Source organism: Natrix helvetica (assembly GCF_964273705.1).
Source record: "Natrix helvetica genome assembly, chromosome: 1".
In the NCBI taxonomy this organism is placed as follows: Eukaryota; Metazoa; Chordata; class Lepidosauria; order Squamata; family Natricidae; genus Natrix; species Natrix helvetica.
The window spans coordinates 114509335-114529675 of record NC_138548.1 but is presented as its reverse complement, the minus strand read 5'-3'; the positions used below and the strand labels follow the sequence as shown (position 1 = coordinate 114529675).

The 20341-nt window shown below is 38.8% G+C and overlaps 2 protein-coding genes across 6 annotated transcripts in view; one reads left to right on the top strand and one right to left on the bottom strand.

The window, feature by feature from the left end:
- HRAS (HRas proto-oncogene, GTPase) overlaps positions 1-2593 on the bottom strand; it is an 82857-nt gene extending 80264 nt beyond the window's left edge. Inside the window, exon 1 of one of the 3 annotated variants that reach the window (XM_081936034.1) lies at positions 2286-2593. The gene's annotated coding sequence lies outside the window, so the exon portion shown is untranslated. Of the gene's footprint in view, positions 1-1244; positions 1306-2097; positions 2193-2285 lie in introns of those variants that run through there. The other 2 variants (XM_081936035.1, XM_081936036.1) reach the window with 2 other exon arrangements.
- Positions 2594-12639: 10046 nt separating this feature from the next.
- The window catches only part of LRRC56 (leucine rich repeat containing 56), a 62042-nt gene continuing 54340 nt past the window's right edge, over positions 12640-20341 (top strand). Inside the window, exons 1-2 of one of the 3 annotated variants that reach the window (XM_081936027.1) lie at positions 12640-12846; positions 16640-16748. In XM_081936027.1, coding sequence (XP_081792153.1) covers positions 16730-16748 — 19 coding nt within the window. In that variant the 5' untranslated portion in view covers positions 12640-12846; positions 16640-16729. The other 2 variants (XM_081936025.1, XM_081936026.1) reach the window with 2 other exon arrangements.

The window sequence follows — 20341 nt, the reverse complement described above, 5'->3', positions numbered from 1 at the left end:
AAAAAGAAAAAAGTCCATACTTGGAATGTAGCTTCATTTTTCCTGAGCCATTATCCAACACTGCTGTTAAACAATGGCTCATTTAACATTCCCAGAGGAAGCTCTTTCCAGAATTTCATCTGAATGATGGTCTACTACACAGCACAGCTTATGTCATGATGTTCAGGGGGAACATCATGACATAAATGGAGCAGAAACCTGTTTCCAGGGGTGGGGCCCACAGGTGGGCTCCAATTTAGGAGACAGAGTCAATGAGAATTAGTGCATGCTTGGTCAGAGGACTGATCCTGCTGCCTAGAATGACTTGCCTTTAAGCAACAGGATGTGAGCCTCTCCCACCTGCTTCCCAGGGGAATAAACACAATCCCCTCCTGTTTAGCTCCAGGAAAGATGAAAACATGCTTAAAACACTCAAGTGCTACCAACCTGCTTTAAAATACAGCAAACACACACAGGTACCCATAAAACAAGCCAGCTTACACCATGCAGGGAAGGTTGTCTTGTATTCACAGGCATGAAACACAAAATTATTGAAGCCCCTGGGAAATTAAGCAGCTGGAGATTTCTCTCCCATTAATCCAGAGGAGGCATTCCCAGGACCTATTTCCAAGTGACAGTTTGCAAACCTGGGAGTGGCATCAACTAGCAAGGAAGGAAGCCATGTTAACCCCTCCTCAATCAGTACCCAATCATAACAAAAGGCTACTATAGGCTGTGAAGTAACAGAAGATCACAGGGAAGGATTAAGAATCCCAAAGGGGCAGAAAGGACCATTCCACATTAAACACTGCAGCTCAGGGCCTTTTCCTTTCAAAGTCTTCCAAAACTATATAACACAGATTATTCGTGTGTGTACACGTCCAAACAAGGACCTTAATCAGCCCGCTGCATCTGTGAACCAAACTTACTTCACTATTCTCTCAGACCACTCCCTAAACTGCATGGCAGGGGAGGGAAAAGTGCAATCAAAACCTACAAGTACCTACAGCTTTGGCAAATGGCTCAAAAAGAACATCACTGGAAGATGAAAACCGGGGGATACAGAAAATATTGCCATTAGCATCCGTGGCTTCTAGAAGATGCAACCATTGGCACTTCTATTAATCAGCCGCCGCCACCCCCCACCCCTCTCTGGCGCTGACAGGAAGTGTTTACAGAAAGCACAGTCACAATATAGCTGGGAACAGAGACAGGCAAGCAGGTGGTGGCTCAAACCCTCCCGTTCCCGAGCCCCCAAAACCCACCAGTTTCTCCAGGGCAGCAAAAATTCCCAAGCCCTAGAAAAACGCCGAGCAGGTGAACTTCCTCGCATCAAGATGTGCCGGTCATTAGCGTCTGTGATGATGAGGAGGAGGAGACGACTGCTAGACCGGGAAATCGCGGGTAGAGGATGGGGGTGGGGGGGGGGGGAAACCGGAGAGCGTGTTGTCACACACCACCCTTGGACACGCCTCGCCCCTTTGCACAGCGTTCCACCCAGGGCTTTCTTTTAAGCCGTAGCGCCGTCCCTGCGTGGAATTGCACTTTGGCCCTTGGATTTCACAAGTGGAGGATGAACAAGAAGCCCAACGCTTCAGAATGAAACCCACCCGCCTGGCAGCATCCCAAGACACCCTTTCAGCCTCGCTGCCATCTCCCTTAACGTCCCTCGACTGACAATCGGACACACCCCATAATAGCTTGTCTTCTCGCACACGAGGCTGTTCCCCCTGACAGACGCAATCGCCCTGCCTTCCCTTCTCGTACGCCGACGACCGCCTCCCACGTTGCTTTCGGCCGAGGGAAGCGCCACCTCCCCAACCGATCCCCCTCCGAGTCTCTCCTACTTAGAAATGAGGGTGGCGAGGATGATGCTGATCTAACCTAAGGAGGGGGAGGCTGGCCTTTACACCCCTACTTCGGAGATTAGGGTTACAACCGAAGCGACTTCAGCCAAGGTCCAAGGAAAGAGATGTTCTATAGCGCGCAACCCGCCTTTTTCCTCCCCCATTTTGGCTCATAAAAGCCGAGCGCTGCAACTAACAGCTCCGTCTACACGGCTGCCCTGGGGCGCGACGTGTGAACCACTGCAGGATCCCTGGCTATTACAGCCCGCACCTTGAATATTCCCAAACGGCTGAAAGCTGAACCGGAGAACGCCCACAGATCCGCAGGCACTTCGTGGCCGCCTTCCTGAGGGCTGCTAAGTAATTACTTACACAGGTGAGCCGAATCAACCTTCAAGGAGAACGTGCTTCTAAGCCCCAAAACAGCATGTAAGAATTGGAGGAGGAAGCTCTACTTACTACTTATAGCCTGCGAGGTTTTCCTTAAAAACCAGAAAAACAAAGCTGCCTTTTTTTCCTAGAGGGTTAAAAAAAAATTGGAAGCGTGCGAGGAAATGCAAAGTTTGCGTGGTGCCTGGAAAGAGAAAAGCGCCTTCGCGAGACTCCGCGTCCCCTTCCGCAGAAAGACCGGCTGCTCTCTTAGTCAAGGCTCCGTCGATCCGATGCAGCGGCGAACTTTCCACCTAGGCGGCGGAGGAGCCCCGTGTTTGCAACGCCCTCCCCGCATTGGCACCCAACACTGAGGCATCCGTTCCGCCCGGGTGCTGCCGTGACGGCGGCTTGGACAATGTGTGCGCGCAAAGCCAGCCCCAGGCAGCGGGCGGCACACGCCCAAACGCCGCTCGACGCCCACTCGATGCTCGCAACCTCCCGGAGCAGCTGATAGGCGCTCCCGCTCAACCTTCGGGCTCCAGGCCGCGGCTCCCCACTCCTCCGACCTCGTGGTCGGCTGCGAGACACGTCAATCACTCCCAGAGCAACCTTCTCCCTCGGCCCCGCCCGCTGCTGTGTTGCTGTCGCTCCTCCGGCCTGGGCTTTCGGAGAGCGGCAAGGGGCCGGAGGAGGAGAAGGGAGGGAGGGAGGAAATGGGTGTAGCGAGCTGGGAGAAGGGAATCGCCTCTCGCGTGGCTTATTTTTAGAGTCCGCTGCTTCCTCCAGGCAAATAAAGCCTCCTCCTCCTCCTCTGCCGGGATGAGGAGATGCGCGCCCTCCCTTCCTCCCGAGGTAAATATGCCATCCAGGTTTAGTTCTCTTGTGAGCGAGGCCTCCCTCAGCCGCACTCCCCCCATTTCCTTCCTCTTTTTTTTAGGACCCCTTTTTGTGCGTAGCTTGGTTGTGCCGCTGTGTCCGCTCTTCTGCTGCTCCTACTGTTGGGGCCTTTTCTCGGTTATCCTTTCTCTGCCTGCACAGAGAAATGCTGGCTGTGAAGTCGGTAGGATGTGGGGAGTCCGCGCTAGCCTAGTTGGAAAAGGCGGAAGGGAGCATGAATAGGAAAGCGCACAAAGGAATGGCAGCTTTCCCCAACCTGGCGCTCTCCAGAACTGAAGTACAAATCCCATTATCCCCTCCTACGGATGTGTGAGCCGCAAGGGCAGGCACTAGAGTGCCGGTAGCCATGGTAGAAGATTGTGAATTTGCATCCTCCTTACTGGCGGGTTCTGTTAATTAGACTAGTAAGAAAACATTGCAAATAATGGTTCTTTAAAAGTTAAACGTTCTCCAAAGTGAGGGGCGTTGTTACATACATATAAACTTTTGGCTTGACTTGGAATTAAATGGCCAGTGTGGGATCAAATATATAACTGTAGAATTTGGGTTATTAGGGTAAATATTGGGGGGAAGATTTTTTTATGTTATTCTTATTTAAGCTATTATTTAAAATGGTACGGTATATACTCTGTATAACCTGAAGCAAAGTGTAAATTATCTGTTTTGCAGACTTTATCCAGGCTACAATATAAGTGGGGAAACAAACTTCCTGCTGTGAAATCAAATACTGTAAAAACATTGCAAAGAATCAAACAAGATCAAAATACAATAGCTATAAACAAAATGTTCCTTTAAATCCAACATTTTTCTCTCTTGTTTTTTATTCATATAAAATATGAGTGCTTAGCATTGTGATATGCCCAAACCTCTACAAAAATGTACATTTACTATATTTTATATCACTGTACTCTACATAGACTTGTGCACAGTACAGTACAGTAAAGTAAAAACAAAGTAGTCATAAAATATCAAAAGTAAATATAGCAATACATTAACACCATCAATCCCTTTAATATTGTTATGTGATATATCAGGGTTCCCAATGATTGATCTTAATTCTGAACAGCTTTATTTTGATGGCTTGCCTGCAATTCAGAAGGAATGCTGTCATCCAGTTTTCTGGTAGGAACCTATTTCATAAGGAAGAGATATTACAGAAAAATGTCTCCCGTAGAAAGAACCCTTAGTATTCTTAGCAGGTAGTCCAAATGGGGTGAGTAGGATCCACTGGAAGCAGATAGTCCTGTGGGTACTTAGGAGTGAAACAATGTAGAACTTTAGATCAACCCACCACTTTGAATGGTATCTGGTATTCCATTGAACCCCCAACATTGATATCATGCATAAGTAATGGTATCCATCCACAAGCAAGCTACTGCATCTGGAGCCAATGCATGCATATATATATATATATATGCTCTCATCAGCTAGCCATACCCTTACTGGGATTAGAACCCGGGCTGCATATATCTTAGGCAGGAGTCTTAACCACTTATATATAATTTGTGTTACAACCCCTGGTATGACTAAATATGGGAGGAAGGTCACTACTCCCTCTTTCTGTCCTTCGGCTTATCACAGAAGACCATGCAGTGGTTAAGTGGTTAAGACTCCTGCCTAAGATATATGCAGCCCGGGTTCTAATCCCAGTAAGGGTATGGCTAGCTGATGAGAGCAAATTAGCTCGAAATAGATCTATCCTAGTCTCCCTTTATTTATTTATCAGTACAATTACAACACACACACACACACACACACACCACATATATATATACACATACATACACACACACACATACATATATATATGTTTGTGTTGTATTTGTACTGATAAATAAATAAAGGGAGACTAGTATAGATCTATTTCGAGCTATTAGCTCGAAATAGATCTATACTAGTCTCCCTTTATTTATTTATCAGTACAAATACAACACAAATATAAAAAGGCAACATTAAAAATAAAAATATGGTTTTCTGCCTGCATGGTCTTCTGTGATGAGCCAAAGGACAGAAAGAGGGAGTAGTGACTTTCCTCCCATATTTAGGCATACCAGGGGTTGTAACACAAATACATATATATGTATGTGTGTGTGTGTATATATATATGTGTGTGTGTGTGTGTGTGTGTGTGTGTGTGTATGTATGTGTATATATGTATGTATGTATGTATGTATGTATGTATGTATGTATGTATGTATATACATTGCTCCTGGAAGCACCAAGCCAGAAGCACCAAGCCGGATAAATAAATATATATAATGTTTTTTTTATTTTTTCATTTTCATAACAAATAACCATATATATACTATTACATAGCCAACATCGTATTATATTATTAGATGTTTACATCAATTCGGAGCCAATGCATCTTTTGAGTACCCTTCAAAAGCAGGTCACGTGGAGTGCATTGCAGTAATTAGAAGATAAAAATGTCAGTCAAGATTTCCAGGACTCCAGGAAAGTCCATAGCCGGCACACCATGCAATTCTAGGCCAGGTCCCCCAAACAACAGTCTCCAACTGTTTTATCTAGCCATGTGTCTAGAAGGACCCCCAAGTCACAGCTGGTTCCTTCATTGAGAATGCTATCCCATCCAAAGTCACCATTGGAGTAAACTGATGGCTAGGAGTAGTGAATGAACAGTAGCTTAGTCTTGCTGACATTCAGCCTCAGTTTCTTTGTCTCCATAAAGATATTTACAGTCTCCAAGCACTGAGTTAGAATTCCCAATGTACGTCTGGACTGGGATGGAGATGCAGTTCTGGGGTTCTGATTATACCATCACAAACTAATAAATGACTTCTCCCATCAGCTTGTATATTCATTAGCAGCAGAGAAGAACCTTGTGCCATCCCATTTTGGAGTAATCAATGAGTTAGTTTCACCTCCACACCTGGAGACTGAATCTGTCCAAAACCACTGCAAACAGTGCCCGGACTCCCAATCTTAGGAACTAAGGCCAAATTTCAACCAAACGTTTACTGGGTGGGGTCTTAAACCATAATGTAGTTTGTTTGATTTGGGCACTACAGTATAGTCTGTTCTGCACACCTAGCCATTTATAGTTCACCCAGTAAGTTATGGCTTAAAATAGCATGTAAGCAAAGTCATTCAGAGCTTAGTGGCAAGAGATGCTACACTATATTCAGTGAAAAATATTCAGAGGCTGTTCTTTTATGTACACCATCTTGTTGCTCTCTAGTCTAACTTTGTCCTAACAGTATCTCTTGAGCAATCAGGCTGTCATATAGAAACTCTCCAGTGCCGTCTGAGAATGAAGTAAGCACATTCTAACAGCTCTAGTATTATATTAACTGAACAGAAAGGAAAATGATCAGGACAGAAACAGAAAACAAGCTGCCCCAAAGCTGGTCTTTGGCTGATTTGCAGGCATCACAGCAGCCCTGTGAAGGAGGAATAAATTAAAGAAAACGTTCCAGCTGATCTCATATTGCTGGGGCCTAAGCAGCATGCATATTTCAGAGCAGCAATCTGAGGCCACTCACTCTTAATGGGCCATAAGTGCATATATAGAAATCTAGTTGTTGTTTTTTCTTTAAAAAGTCAGAACTGTAGAACAATAGCTATAGCTTTCATCATCTTGCTGTAAACCATGCCTGCTAAGTCAGTGCCTGTGTTTCCCCAGCATGCTAAACTACAAGTAAGCAAAACCTGATAAATTAATACTATGTTTGGACCATGGTGCCCATTAAAGAAGCAGAATTTCTAGTCCAAGGAGCACTTGGTTTTAGGCTAACAGCAAAGATCTTCACATGAAGAAATTTGTCAGTAAAACTTTCCTGGCAATTCTTTACAAGTTGTTTTAAGTAGTTTAAAACTGAGCTATTTCTGGGATCAAACTTGATCATTTTGGGATGTGTGTTAGTGAAAAGTAAAGTGCTTCCTTTTATCACCTAAGAATGTGACACAAGCACTTTGCTACAGCAACCTGGCCCATAAAATAGAATAATGTTGATCATAAGATATTGGTTGCTATGGTGAGTAAAACTGAGATTTGTGGCTTTGCATTATTTAGAAGACGGGTTCTTGTCAATAAGAGCCTTTACAAGGCTATACCTGAGATAAGGATCCAGCTAAAAGTCCCATAACTAATAAAAATAAAGTACATAAAAGTTATGTATTATACAAAATTAATCAGATTCAGATGAATGATTCATAATCTGCCTCCCATAAAGAACTGAAACTGAACTGGGAATTATTTATTCTTCCCTCAACTGATAAAACATTCATTGCACCTACCAAATACGCATTAGGCTTGATAAATCTATTTATTTTGCCTTTTGGTGACCAAGAAAGAAAGAGGAACCACACTGTATATCTGCTAGAATGCATTTGGTTATGTATATAATATTTCTGATATTCAGGTTTAGCTTCTTTTGAAGCTTTTTGTTGCCTACTTTATCCTCTGTAAAATGTTCACATGACTTAAATCCTTAATATCTAGAACAGGTTTTGCATGTAACCCACTTGCAAAGAATTAAGCATTTGATATTACATATTAGCTGTGAAACATATGAACCATGTTTTGAGATTTTGATTATCCAAGTTCCTGCATGTGAAAATGACTTTTTCAATTCAGCTGATGATCAGATCACTGTCTTTAATAAAAACATGTGTTAAGACACTCATCTGATGATGATGAGGCCCTGTGATTTAGCAGCAATTGTTACTATCTTTTTAAAGAAAACAGAACATTGTATATAGTTTTCCAGCTATAAATCGTTGAATCATCCCTACTGGCAGAAAGGATTGTGGAGCAGCTTATGGCATTGCACGTGGGTATGTCTAGTTTAATGAAAAGAAGGACTAGGGGAGACATGATAGCAGTGTTCAAATATCCCAGGGGTTGCCACAAAGAAGAGGGAGTCATACTATTCTCCAAGGCATCTGAGGGTAGAACAAGAAGTAATGGGTGGAAACTAATCAAGGAAAGAAGCAACTTAGAACTGAGGAGAAATTTCCTGACAGTTAGAACAATTAATCAGTGGAACAGCTTGCCTCCAGAAGTTGTGAATGCCCCAACACTGGAAGTCTTTAAGAAGAGGTTGGATAGCCATTTGTCTGAAATGATATAGGGTTTCCTGCCTAGGCAGGGGGTTGGACTAGAAGACCTCCAAGGTCCCTTCCAACTCTGCTATTGTATTGTATTATAAGAACAATGAACTGAATTATGCTGCTACTGTACAAAGAAATAAGACTGAATATAACCAGACAAAAATGTATAAAGTTTCTGACTTGGTGTCCACATGTACTGGAATGGAATTACGAGTTTCGCATAGTATATGAAATAAATATTGGACCTGCTCCTGTGATGCTATGTGGGAAAGACCTTGGGAGATTGGGATGCTGCCAAGGGAACAGTCAGTTAAGCGATAGCAAAATCTATTGCTGAACAGTGGGTGGGGCAAGAGTCTCAAAAGAGACCCTTCCTAGTTACTTAGCTATAACAATATTAATTTGGGGGGGGGGGGGTTGTACTTTTAGATTCTGTTAATGTAGCTTTACATGTGGAATTAGCTCATCTGGTCAGGTTTCCTCACTAGCCTACCATGTCTGAAAAGTTCAGATAATCAAAGAATAGTGATTATGGAAATTAACAAGATGCTTTCTTCCAGGGAAGAAATGGCAAACTGAAAAAAGTGACAGAAGGGAAAGCAGGCAAGTAGATCAGCTCTTTGTAATTCCTCTGTAGACAAGGAAAAAATTTGAGACCTCTAAAAAGTGTTCCACAGTTGCTTCATGTGAGGAAACCATAAGATCTGTAGGTTTAAGAATTCTGGGAGACAAGGGAATAAACCTTTTGCTGAAACTGCAGGTGGCTGCAGTTTCAGAAAAGACATTAGGTTTGCATATTTGCTTTTCTAGTTACTACTGGATATTGCTTGTTAATTTATTTTCAGCTATTAGGAACCTTTGCATCAATAGGTTGTATAGCACCAAGTGAGTTCTACTCCTGCCTTAGGCATGAAAGCCAGTTGTGTGGCCTTGAGCCCAGTTCCCCTCTTTCAGCCCAACTCACACCACAGATTTATTGCTGTGCAGAAAATAGGACGAAGGAGCAATAGATACATTTGCTGCCTTGAGTTAATTATAAAAATAATAAAGATGGAGGTAAAAAAATTAAAAAAACTACCGATTAGACTTAAAACATTTCTTTTGGAATAAAAAGCAAAAGGGTGATTAGAACTTCGATTTTGGAAACTTACAAACTAAGGGTCCACATGGATATGACTTTAAAATTAATTATAATAATATTCCTGTGAGTACATGTCTTTGTTTTGAATTCTCTTTAAGATGGGATGGAACTTTTAAGGTTGGATATTACAGAAACAAGGTCTTCAAAGATTGGATATTACAGGAAGCAGAAGGAACTAAAGATTATAATTAAAGATGAACACTTAAACTTGACTTTCTAATACAGAATGGAGCAAAATATTTTTAATATTATTTGAAGGGACTAAAGTTTAAGATTGTTAGGCAAAAGAGGAAAAATAAAAAGTTGATTTACTTGATCAAAGCTAAAATAGATACATTATTATCTCTGATAACCTTTAATTGATTTTTCCTCTTCAGGACTGAATGTGGTTTTAAGAATTTGTTTATAGATAACAGATGAGATATGGGAAGAGGTTACAAAAGTAATTACACTTTTTGTGATGAAGGGGGAAGTAATTTCTGTAGGTGTGTGTGTATTGTGTGTATTTTCTTTTTCTATTTTCTGCACTTTATTATTTTAAAAAAATTCCTTTCTTGTATTAGTTTTTATCTTTTTAATTTTAATTTTTACTGAAATTACTATTAAAAAGAAATTAACAGGTGTCATATAACAACATAATCTGGGTCTGAAGAGAACCTTAGGTGCTGGTCAAATATTTACCATCTCTCATCTTTCCCAGCCTGAAGAATTTTCTTTAAGGCATAGCAGAATGTATTGTTATCAGTGGTCCTTATTAGACGGACATTTCAAACTTCCCTTATCTAAAACAAATTTGCCCTTATGATTTCGAGATGGAAACCATTCAGGGACCCAGCCAGTTCGCACCACTTCCGGAGAACCAGTTGCTAACTTTCTGAGCAGTTTGGTGAACTGATTGTTGGAAGAAATCATTAGGGTAGAGAACCGGTTGTTAAATTATTTGAATCCCACCACTGGTCATAAGTAGGTAGATAGCCAAGCTACCATAATAATTTTTAGCAGCTTTTATTTTTCTGATGCATCACCTATAGTCCTATACTATAATTTCACCTTAGAAAAATTGTCTCTGAACATAAATGTTTTGTTACATTGATCACATTAAGTCAACGTCTATCAAAGGATCAATCCTCAGTTTAGAATTAAATAAAGTCTGAACATAAGAGTACATTAGTTGTATCCAAAGAAATGTGTCTATGGCATATATTTATTTACAGCATTTATTAAAACGCACTAAAGATATTTTGGTAGAAAATTCAAATGACAGAAATCCATTTTGTAGCCTTCCCAATTTGAATTTTCCTGGGGAACTGCTAAGATAATTATTTTTAGATTGGAAAAATAGTGCTATTCTTAGATTCAAGAAACTCACCTGTTTTTGAAAAGGCAATTTTATCTGCTAATCAAAAATGGCTCAATATATTTTTCTATATCATACTTTATATTTTGTAAAGTTAGAAAATCATTTAGAATGTCTGTCCTAAGGTACATTTAGAACTCTATATGACATATTTAGTTTCTCCCATTTTTGTTTAATTCTTATTACATTGAGTAATTACATTTTTGTAGTTTTCATATATTTTTCTTTCTTTTTTTGTGTATTTTTTTGTAAAACTTAAGGTAAATAAAGAAATTGCATTTTTAAAGAAGGTGGAAAATCAACTTATGCCAAGTATAGAAAGGCTGAGCCATTAAAACATTCCCATTCCTTTCCATAAAGATGATGCTGGAAGTCTTTTTCAATAGGATGCTCTGTTGGCCAAATCTGTTTCTTTCCTTCCTAAGGATGGCCAAAACTTGCCAATGGCAGCCTTCTCATTTTGCTTTGTGATAAAATCTCTGAAAAATATACTAAATTATTGATATTTACATAATAGTTTAATAGACACCTAAAAAGATTATAGGAAGTACTGATTGGTCAATGATCATAAATAAAAATAATGCTATTTAAATACTGCTAAATCTCAAAAATCCTGATCTAGGATCAGAAATGTTTCTAAATATGATGTTTCTGATTTTGTTTATACTACCGGTACAAGGAATAAGACTCCACCTTAATCTTTGAAGTTTAAATGTGTGTCCTACATATACTAATAGCAAGGTAATTCTATGAGTAGATACTTAGGTAGCCAAAATAGCAACATCTACACACAGAAAATAACAACAGATTTTGTTATGACCAACCCAGGGCTGGCAAAAAGTGAAAATAAATCCAAAAATAGCTGCAGAACATGAAGCATTGAAAGTGAGACTATCTCAGTATCTTACTATTTTAAAGTAATCAAGTAGGTATTTAATATCTTGCAAAACTGATCCAGCACTCCAACTGCTGAGCATATTTTTTTTGTGCTTTGTTATATCTCAACAGGGAATATGTTCCACATCACACAACTGCATTGCCTGCAGATCTACAAGCTTTGCCATCTCCCTTTTGTACTACCCAATGACAATAATGCTGAGCATAAATGACTCCTTTGGGAAATTGTGCCAGCAAGTTACAGCTGTGTCTTTGATAGCTGCAAGAAAGAGTATGAGTGAGAGAGAGAGAAGAAAGAAAATTTCAACATTGTGTTTATAAACATTCTGAAAGAGTTGTACAACATATATCCCAGAGGACACCACTATAGCTTGGAAACAATTCTGAAGGATGACTGGGTAGATGGATGGATAGATAGATAGAAATGTATAGTATGTAAGAATGTATAGATGTAGACCTGTATCTAAGGTCTACTACACATGTACATTTCTCTGAATGCCTTTTAAAAAAAATCAAATTTCAGAAAATTGTGATCAAAGCTGAAAATGGTCTGCCCTCTCCCTCCAGCTGTTTATCTCTTAAAATCTCCCTCATATGTTTTCCCTTCCAATATTTCATAAAGTGGGAAAGGAAAATTTGAACAAAAAAAAAACTTGCCAGCCAACTCCTCGTTTTCCCTCACTCCTGCAGTGTAATGCAAAAATAATGTGAATTACCAGAAGCTTTTAAAACAATTACATTGCCCTTTTGTTGTAATAAAGCAATAAAACACCGTGAGCCAGAGATGCAGGAATGTGTGTGATATGGGCACGAGCTCCTTTTATAAAATATGCTTTCAGTTGGGGAAAAGGATAAAAGGCCACGTCTCCCGTCAGACTGACTTTCGGACAAATACAGGAACCGAGATGTTCTTTGGGGACCATTGCAACTACCGCTAACCCCTTGTTTATTTTAAGCCGGTGTTGCTTATACGTCAGAACATACGTGCTAGGTGGCGTTCACGCGCAACCGGGAAGACTCCACAAAGAAGGCGGGAAACCGACCGGCCGACTGACACACGGTTCAGCTCCCTCGCTCTTAAGACTCGCCTTTCGGCGGCCAACGCTCTCATCGCAGCGATTGGTGCCTCCCATAAAACTTGAGGGGCGGTCCCTGGCGCAGAAGCTGGCACTTGTCGCAGAGGTATGCCACGCCCATCTTCCCGCAGGCTGGCGATTGGCTTCGAGAGTTCCGGGCTCATGCCTATGTAGCAAGTGTATTCAAATCAGGCGGTTGCCAAGGTAACTTGAGGCCTTGCGTACACACGCTAATCCTTGGAAGTGGCCTGGAAGGGCCGAAAGGACCAAGGACGAGGGAGTCCCCGGGACGCTGGTGGAAGCCTTGAGAGGCTTGTATCCTGCCAGGCGTGACTCGATGAGGGCTTCATTTCCCCTTTTTCTTTTGACGTGCCGTGGTGTCTTTTTTTCTTCTTCTGCCGGCAGTCGCAAGAAATTAGAAGCAGGTAGGAAAGGGATTCTCCACAATTTTTTTTAAAAAATGACTGAGGTTTTTTTTTTAAATTCAAGGCCAAGTATTACATTTGCTCTTTTTGCCGCTTTTTTTCAATTGATGGGGAAGTGCATTCTATAGCCTCCCGCTGTTTTTAAGTCACCTTACAGCGGGATGAGCTACAAACAAACCTCGTTATTACTTGGGAGTTACTCTACACGGTGTGCCTTGACTTGGGAAACAATTAATGCCACGGTCAAGTAGCCACCGGTAGTTGCCTTGACTTAAAACTCTAAGCCCAAAAAGGTTTGTTCAAGAATAACCTTTTCAGGAATAATTACTAAAAGGAGAGGGGGGGGGGTATTTTTGAGCCACTGGATTCCAGTCCTCACTGAAGTCAGCACTATTGCAATGGGATGGACTGCATTTTAAATCAACATGGATGTAGGATGGATATGATGCTTCAAAGCATGGAAGTTACATTTTTTTCAGGAATCTGTACCCTGAATATAAAATGTGAAATGCTGCTAAATATTTATCTTGTATGAACTGCACAAATAATAGATGAAATTGATGCCATAGCATATTAGCTAGCACTTATTGACTGTTCTATTAACTATCATATATTTAACAAATACACAGATATGTGGAAGAGACTAGTTATCTTCAATAGAAAGGCATGTGTTTTCTTTTGATTCTTCAAATTTTGGATGAAAAACCAAATTGAGTACTTACAGTCTTTGCAGATTTATCATTGGCTTCTCCACTTATTTACTTGAAATTGCCCCACTGGTATTATAGTTTATTTCCTAAGAACCCTGAAATACAATACTGAATTTACTTTATAGTAGGAGTGGACTTTAAGCTTCTGTAGGAAATGGCTTATGATTATTTCTTCCTATTGGTTTATAATCAATTTTGAGTCATGTTCTAGAACTTGTTACCACATTTTAATAAATAGTTGGTGAGTTACTACCTATTCATTACTTGTACCTCCCCAGTAGTTAAGTCAGCACAATGCATATAAATCTTTGCATATCCATAGTTAAACTCTGAAGTCTCCTGTATCTTTATAATCAGATCCCTTCAAAATGCAGTACAGTAATTCAGTACCATAAAGATTATTGCTTTTCAACAAGAATAGTAAAGCATGGTAAAGTCTGAAATCTTTTACAAAATTAGCTTTGGGCAATCTCAAATCATATGTCCATATATCCAGCAGCTTGTCCTGTCCTCAATGAAAATTGATCTTATTTGAAAGAACTGTTTATACAAGTCACAGCATTAACCATGTGGTTCCCATTGTGCCCATTTAAAAAGTCTTAGGACAAATAAGCAGTCCAATCTGAAGATAAGTAATTGCAACTTTAGACCATCAGAAGAAATTGGGAATAAATAAGCGCCATCAGCCTTCTAAAACTACCATGATGTTAGCAGATGAAACAGATGCTAAGAATTCCTGATCAGCCCAGAATGTAAGATAAAAACATACACATACACTTCTTACTCTGTGTCATTGGTTAGCCTACACTGGTGAGAAAGTCTTTATGGCATCAAAATTGATAATTTGTCTTTCTGGGTAAGCACCCTTGGAATTAATTTTGAGAAAAGATTTATTCATTAAACTTGTAGGCTGCCCGACTGTATCTTGATTGGATGCATTTACTATGTCATCTAATATTTTACCTTTGTGGCTTCTGATACTATTCAAGAAATAGACAAAACAGTATTTTCACATACCCTTCAATCAGAGCTATATAAACTTGGATCTTTGAAGCCAGAAGGCAGCCTTCAAAAGCTTTCAATTCAAAGATTTTCAAATGTTGTTTCCAAATAGTAATGTTTATGGTGTTGTAAGGTTAGACTTGTTAAATACAGGCAATCATCAACTTAGGACCACAACTGAGCCCAATATTTCCTTTGTTAAGCGAGACAGTTGTTAAGTGAGTTTTGCCCCTTTTTATGACCTTTCCTATCATAGTTGTTAACTTGCTAACTGCAGTGATTCACTTAATGACTTCTGACAAGCAAAGTCACTGCAGTTAAGTTAGTTGTTAAGTTAGTAACTTCTGACAAGTCAATGGCGAAGCCAGATTCACTTGACAATTTTTAAGTGAATCTGGTTTACCTATCAACTTTGCTTATCAGAACATTGCAAAAGATGATCACATGACCCCGGGACGCTGCAGCCATCATAAATATATGCCAGTTCCCAAGCATCTGAAGGTTCACATGATCTCAGAGATGCTGCAATTATCGTGTGAGAAACAGTCATAAGCCACGTTTTTGTGTGCCACTTTGACTTCGGTTACTAAATAAATGGTTATAAATTGATGACTAAATGTATATAACTGGTATGATAATTGTTCATTAAAAATAAATATATTTTTTCAATTATAAATGAAATGCGGTACAGATTAGATTTTGCCATAAAAACATTTGCATACTGTTCCCCCCCTCCCCCTCCACTGCTTCGGCATGTTTACATTTCTTCTAAGGAATTATATACATTTTTTTCTACTTCAGCATTTTGCATAAAATCCTTGCAACAATCCTGTGAATTAAAATAGGTAGAGGTAAATATTTAGCACAGGGTCATCAATAAAATTCATACCGAAGTGAATATTTACATTTAGATATAACTTCCTATTTAAATTGTACAGTTTTGGGTGGTGAATGAGATGATACAATTGGAAATCAACCAATTGCCAAGTATTTTTCAACCAGGTGCTCTATTCTACACCTGCTCAACTCCATTAATTTTTTTTTAACCTTTCCTACTGTTATGAGAAAAAATAAGAAGATTGAACTCTGAAATATCCTAAGTATAACTACCCCTAGAATTACCTAGGTATTTGAGAACCTAGGTAATAACATTCATTGTGAATAGAATCTAGAGCTGTTGGTCACAAAATAGCACCTCCCTTCTTCTCCACATCTTGGAATTTTCTTCTATGGAAAAACTTCCTTTAACTTCAAAAATTAAAATCATATGTAAGTCAATTTGAACAATTAAATTCATTAATATTTACAAATAAAACCTAGCCATTTAATTAAGAAAGAAACAAGCATCAAAAGCAAAATAGAAATGAAGCAAACAAACAGAAGCTATTAAAAATCTTTCTGTCATCAGCAATGCTGAAAAAGAAGATGACTCATATCTTGATCAGTTTTCATTTGCTGTTAAAAGTCAAGGAAGTGGTTTTTGCTTGGAATAAATTCTTTTAAGAAAAAAATCCTATCCTTGATTCACATTAATTCCATCTGTGTTGAAGGCAATGTAGAACAAAGATTTTCAAGTGGGTCTGGGAGCAGAAGAGAAAATGTTCCATAAGGTATGTGGGATGTATGTCCTTTTATTGAAATATCAATATCTTACATTGACTTTTAGAACTTAATAATGATAGATATGAATGAACTTAACTTGTTATTTTAAACATTCCATCTCTCCACTGGAAATTATAAATAGAATTATATATCTACAATAAATCTATAAAAGTATCTAGGCCTATGTAAAATATACAGAATAACATTTTGAATCTACATTAAGTAATTACCATTCAATTTTCCCTTTACTTACCACAGGAGAACTTCAGTGCCATTTCAAGAAGATAAATAGAAGATAAATAAGCTCAAATTGGTATTCTGCAAGTGGAGTTGCTGTTGGAAACAGACATGGTGGATGGCATGACAAGTAAAGAGTGATAAAATAACAATTTTAAAGATACAAAAATGTAGCATAAAAATGTATAAAATACCTTTGTGAGGGTACCTGGAGGAAGGCTTCCAAAGAAGTCCAACTACATAGGTCAGTGATGGCTAACCTTTTCCAGACTAAGTGACCAAAGCGCATGCACGCCTGAACCCCCAAAATGCAATGTGCGCACAGCCCTGCACACGAGCCCCACCCCATGAATGGGCTCCAGCCCCGCACATATGCACATGCCCACCAAGCCCCCTGTGCGTGTGCGCGCACACACACACCACCCCCTGCACGTGCGTAGCAGAGACCCAAAGACCAGCTGGCCGGCAAGAGGTGCGCATGCATACACAGCGGAGCTGAACTGGGTTGACAGCTCACATGCCAACAGAGAGGACGCTGCATGCCACCTCAGGCACGCATGCAATAGGTTCACCATCACGGGCCTAGACAGCTGCTGAAAGCCATGAAAAATTGGGTTGATGCAAATAGCCATGTACAGTATTACCTTTTTTGTATACCTGATTGGGTCTGCATTGTTTATCATTTGTTGTTTTTTTCTCTCCAATCTTCGTAATATACAGCTTTCTCCTGTTTAACATTAAGAGATGGAGAAAGACGTATACTCTTTTTACCATGCAGTCTTTCTAGAGTGATAATTGTTCTTTCCCATTGGTTTAAAAATTAGGGACTTAGCTGAAGGTATAGTTCCCCCTTTTATCTGAAAGAAAAAGACCATAATCAAAGATTATTGATTATCTGAAGTCAATTGGTACATTTAATTGACAAATAAGTATTGCTTTAAAATAGCTTTTTATATGAAGGTACATTTAATGAAAACTCAATACTGTAATTAAAAAAATTTAAGTGACCTTTTCATTATTGTTCATAAACAAATATGTTATTATCCAGGAAGTAAAAAGAATTGTTTACTCATGTTTACAATGAAAGCTATATCTCTGTGCTCTTAGCTTTTAGTTTATCTACAACAAAGTCTTATATAACAAGATCAGGTTTTATGTGATCTAAGCTAATATATGAATACTGTAGGCAAGAACGATTTTTCCATTAGGAACGAATTGACATAGTTTCTTGATGACATAATAAATCTTGTTTTCTGAAAGATGGGGCACTTTTACAAACTAAAGCTAAAATGGTATTCATAGTTCTTTTTTTTATTATTTTAATTTTTAATTTTCAAAAGAAACACCACACAAAGAATCCTCCTTTTTTACATACTGTAGAAAGTGTATCAGTTGGTTGTCAAAAACTTTCGTGCATCTCTTCCACAGTCATCAATCATAATTCATATTAACTCAAGTATTTTAACTCCAATATTTATACATATTACCCCCATCATATCTCCATTTTCATTTGACTATAATTGTTTAAACATCCTTCATCATAAAATATATCAAGATTTAAAACATAACCACATACTGGCATTTCATTTGCTATTTCTAAGATCCTCCAATAACACTGAATCCTTATGGCCTATTCTAGCTAACAATCCATAATATTTAGTAACAAAAATTTCTAATCCTCCTTACCAAATCACCATTTACCATTTACATCCAGTTTCCTTATGTTGTACCATACATATATATTTTCCTTTGTATCATTATCCCTCCTTTATTTGACTGTATCCCGTATCATAACAATTTTCCCCCTTATAATCAAAATTTAACTAAATTTAACTTAGTTCTTTTTTATTAGCCTTTATATATAACCAAAAAAATTTCTAATCTTCCTTTCATGGGTACCATTCAAATATTCATATCCAATAATTACTTATCATAACAATACATATGTATATATTATTATCATTATCAATTATTTATTTGACTATATCTATTGTCACTAAATTTCAATAAGTTTAACTAGTTTTAAATTATGCACTTCCATCTATCAACCTGTATCTTTCCAGTAGCAAAACAGTCTCATGTCTTCTGCCATTTGTGGCATCAGTCCTCTAATCATCTCCTTAATCAAATTTGTATGGACTCCTCTTAGCAACTCATTGTTTATTAAGTCTCTCATGTAATTTCGATGCCCTTCTTCTGTTTCCTTAATCAGCTTATCTTTAATTGTCAGTGGTGTTATCAATGATGTTGCTAATAAAATTTCTCTCTTTAAATCCATAAATTATTTAGTTTTTTCTTCTTCTGTATCTTGCCATTTGGGGTAGAGTTCCCCTCCATTTAATTCCTCTTTCAGTGTTCCACTCTTTCCATTTTCAGATACGAACCAATCCCCATAGATATCAGCGGATTTAATTTCTTTATGGTCATTTTCCTCTTCGGTTTTTAGGACTCTAACCTCCACTTCTTCCACTTGATAAACATCTCCAACTTCTTCATCATATTTTACTGTTAGATGCTCTAGGATTTCCAACTTCTTCTCCTTTCTCTCAAATATATTTGATAATTTCTGGATTTCTAACCATATCTTTTGCAGGCTTAAAATTTCTTTCTGCTGTTAAAGTTGTGCCATTATCTCCAATTAAAAAGTAAGATAACCCACTGTCCAAAACCATTCAAAGCTTAATTCTGCTTGTTTCTTCTGTTCTCAAATTTAAATTAACTTTAAGTTTTTTATAGGCAGTCTCTTTTAAAACAGCAAAAATTCCTCACTAGCTGGAAACACTTTCTCTTTCCGTATCCTTCCATTTTGGAGCCGCCCTGATTTCATCAGCCTAATAGCTGGATTTTTTGTCACCGGCTTGAAGAACTTCTCTTGGATGCATCAGGGACTTTGCGATGTCCCTGAGATCAGCAAGACGTATTCTTCCTGTTCGCCGTCTCTGCAGGACGGTTTAAGTCCGATTGGACCACCCAGCGGCAAAAGTATTGGCTGTGGTCTCCGAGCATCGAGATCGCACGTCCGTATCGTCGCAACGTTGGTTCCTCCTCCTCAGTATTCATAGTTCTTAAGGACATTCAGAAGAATGCACTATATGTTCTGCTTAAAACTAATTTCTCTAATCTACAAATATTATGTGTCTGCATTCCATACTTATATTTGATCACATTTTCAATTGGTAGAATCTCAATATGTTTGACAGGTATATCCCTTGTAAAGCTCTGTCTTGATTGTTCAAGCATTCAGCACTTACAAATTAATCATAACAGTATTTCTATATGGAATTATTTTTGAGGACAGCCTAAAAAGTCCCATTGGTTTGAAATGCTGTGATACAGTAATGTGTGGGTCAGCAGAATGCTTATATCGTGGGCTTTGTCACTTTTGGCTCGCCGGATTGTGACTGTTGAGGACAAGATATTGGCACATTGTATGGCACCTTAATAATGGAATTGCCTTCCAAGACAGGAGAGCAAAGCTATGTTCACCTACTTTTAAGTGGGCACAAGATTAATTATTTTTGTTGTCAACTTTTACCCTAAAACATTTGTATCACTAGTCTGCTTTTGCAGCCTTGTGTTTGAAAAGTGGGACATAATAGTTTAAATAAAAATTAATTATAGAACAAATAAAACAGATGTTTCTGGGTCAGAAATAAGAGTTTAGAAGCAAAAATTAAAATTGGAATTTTTCCAGTAGAGTGGAGGGAGGGGTCACTGAAGGGT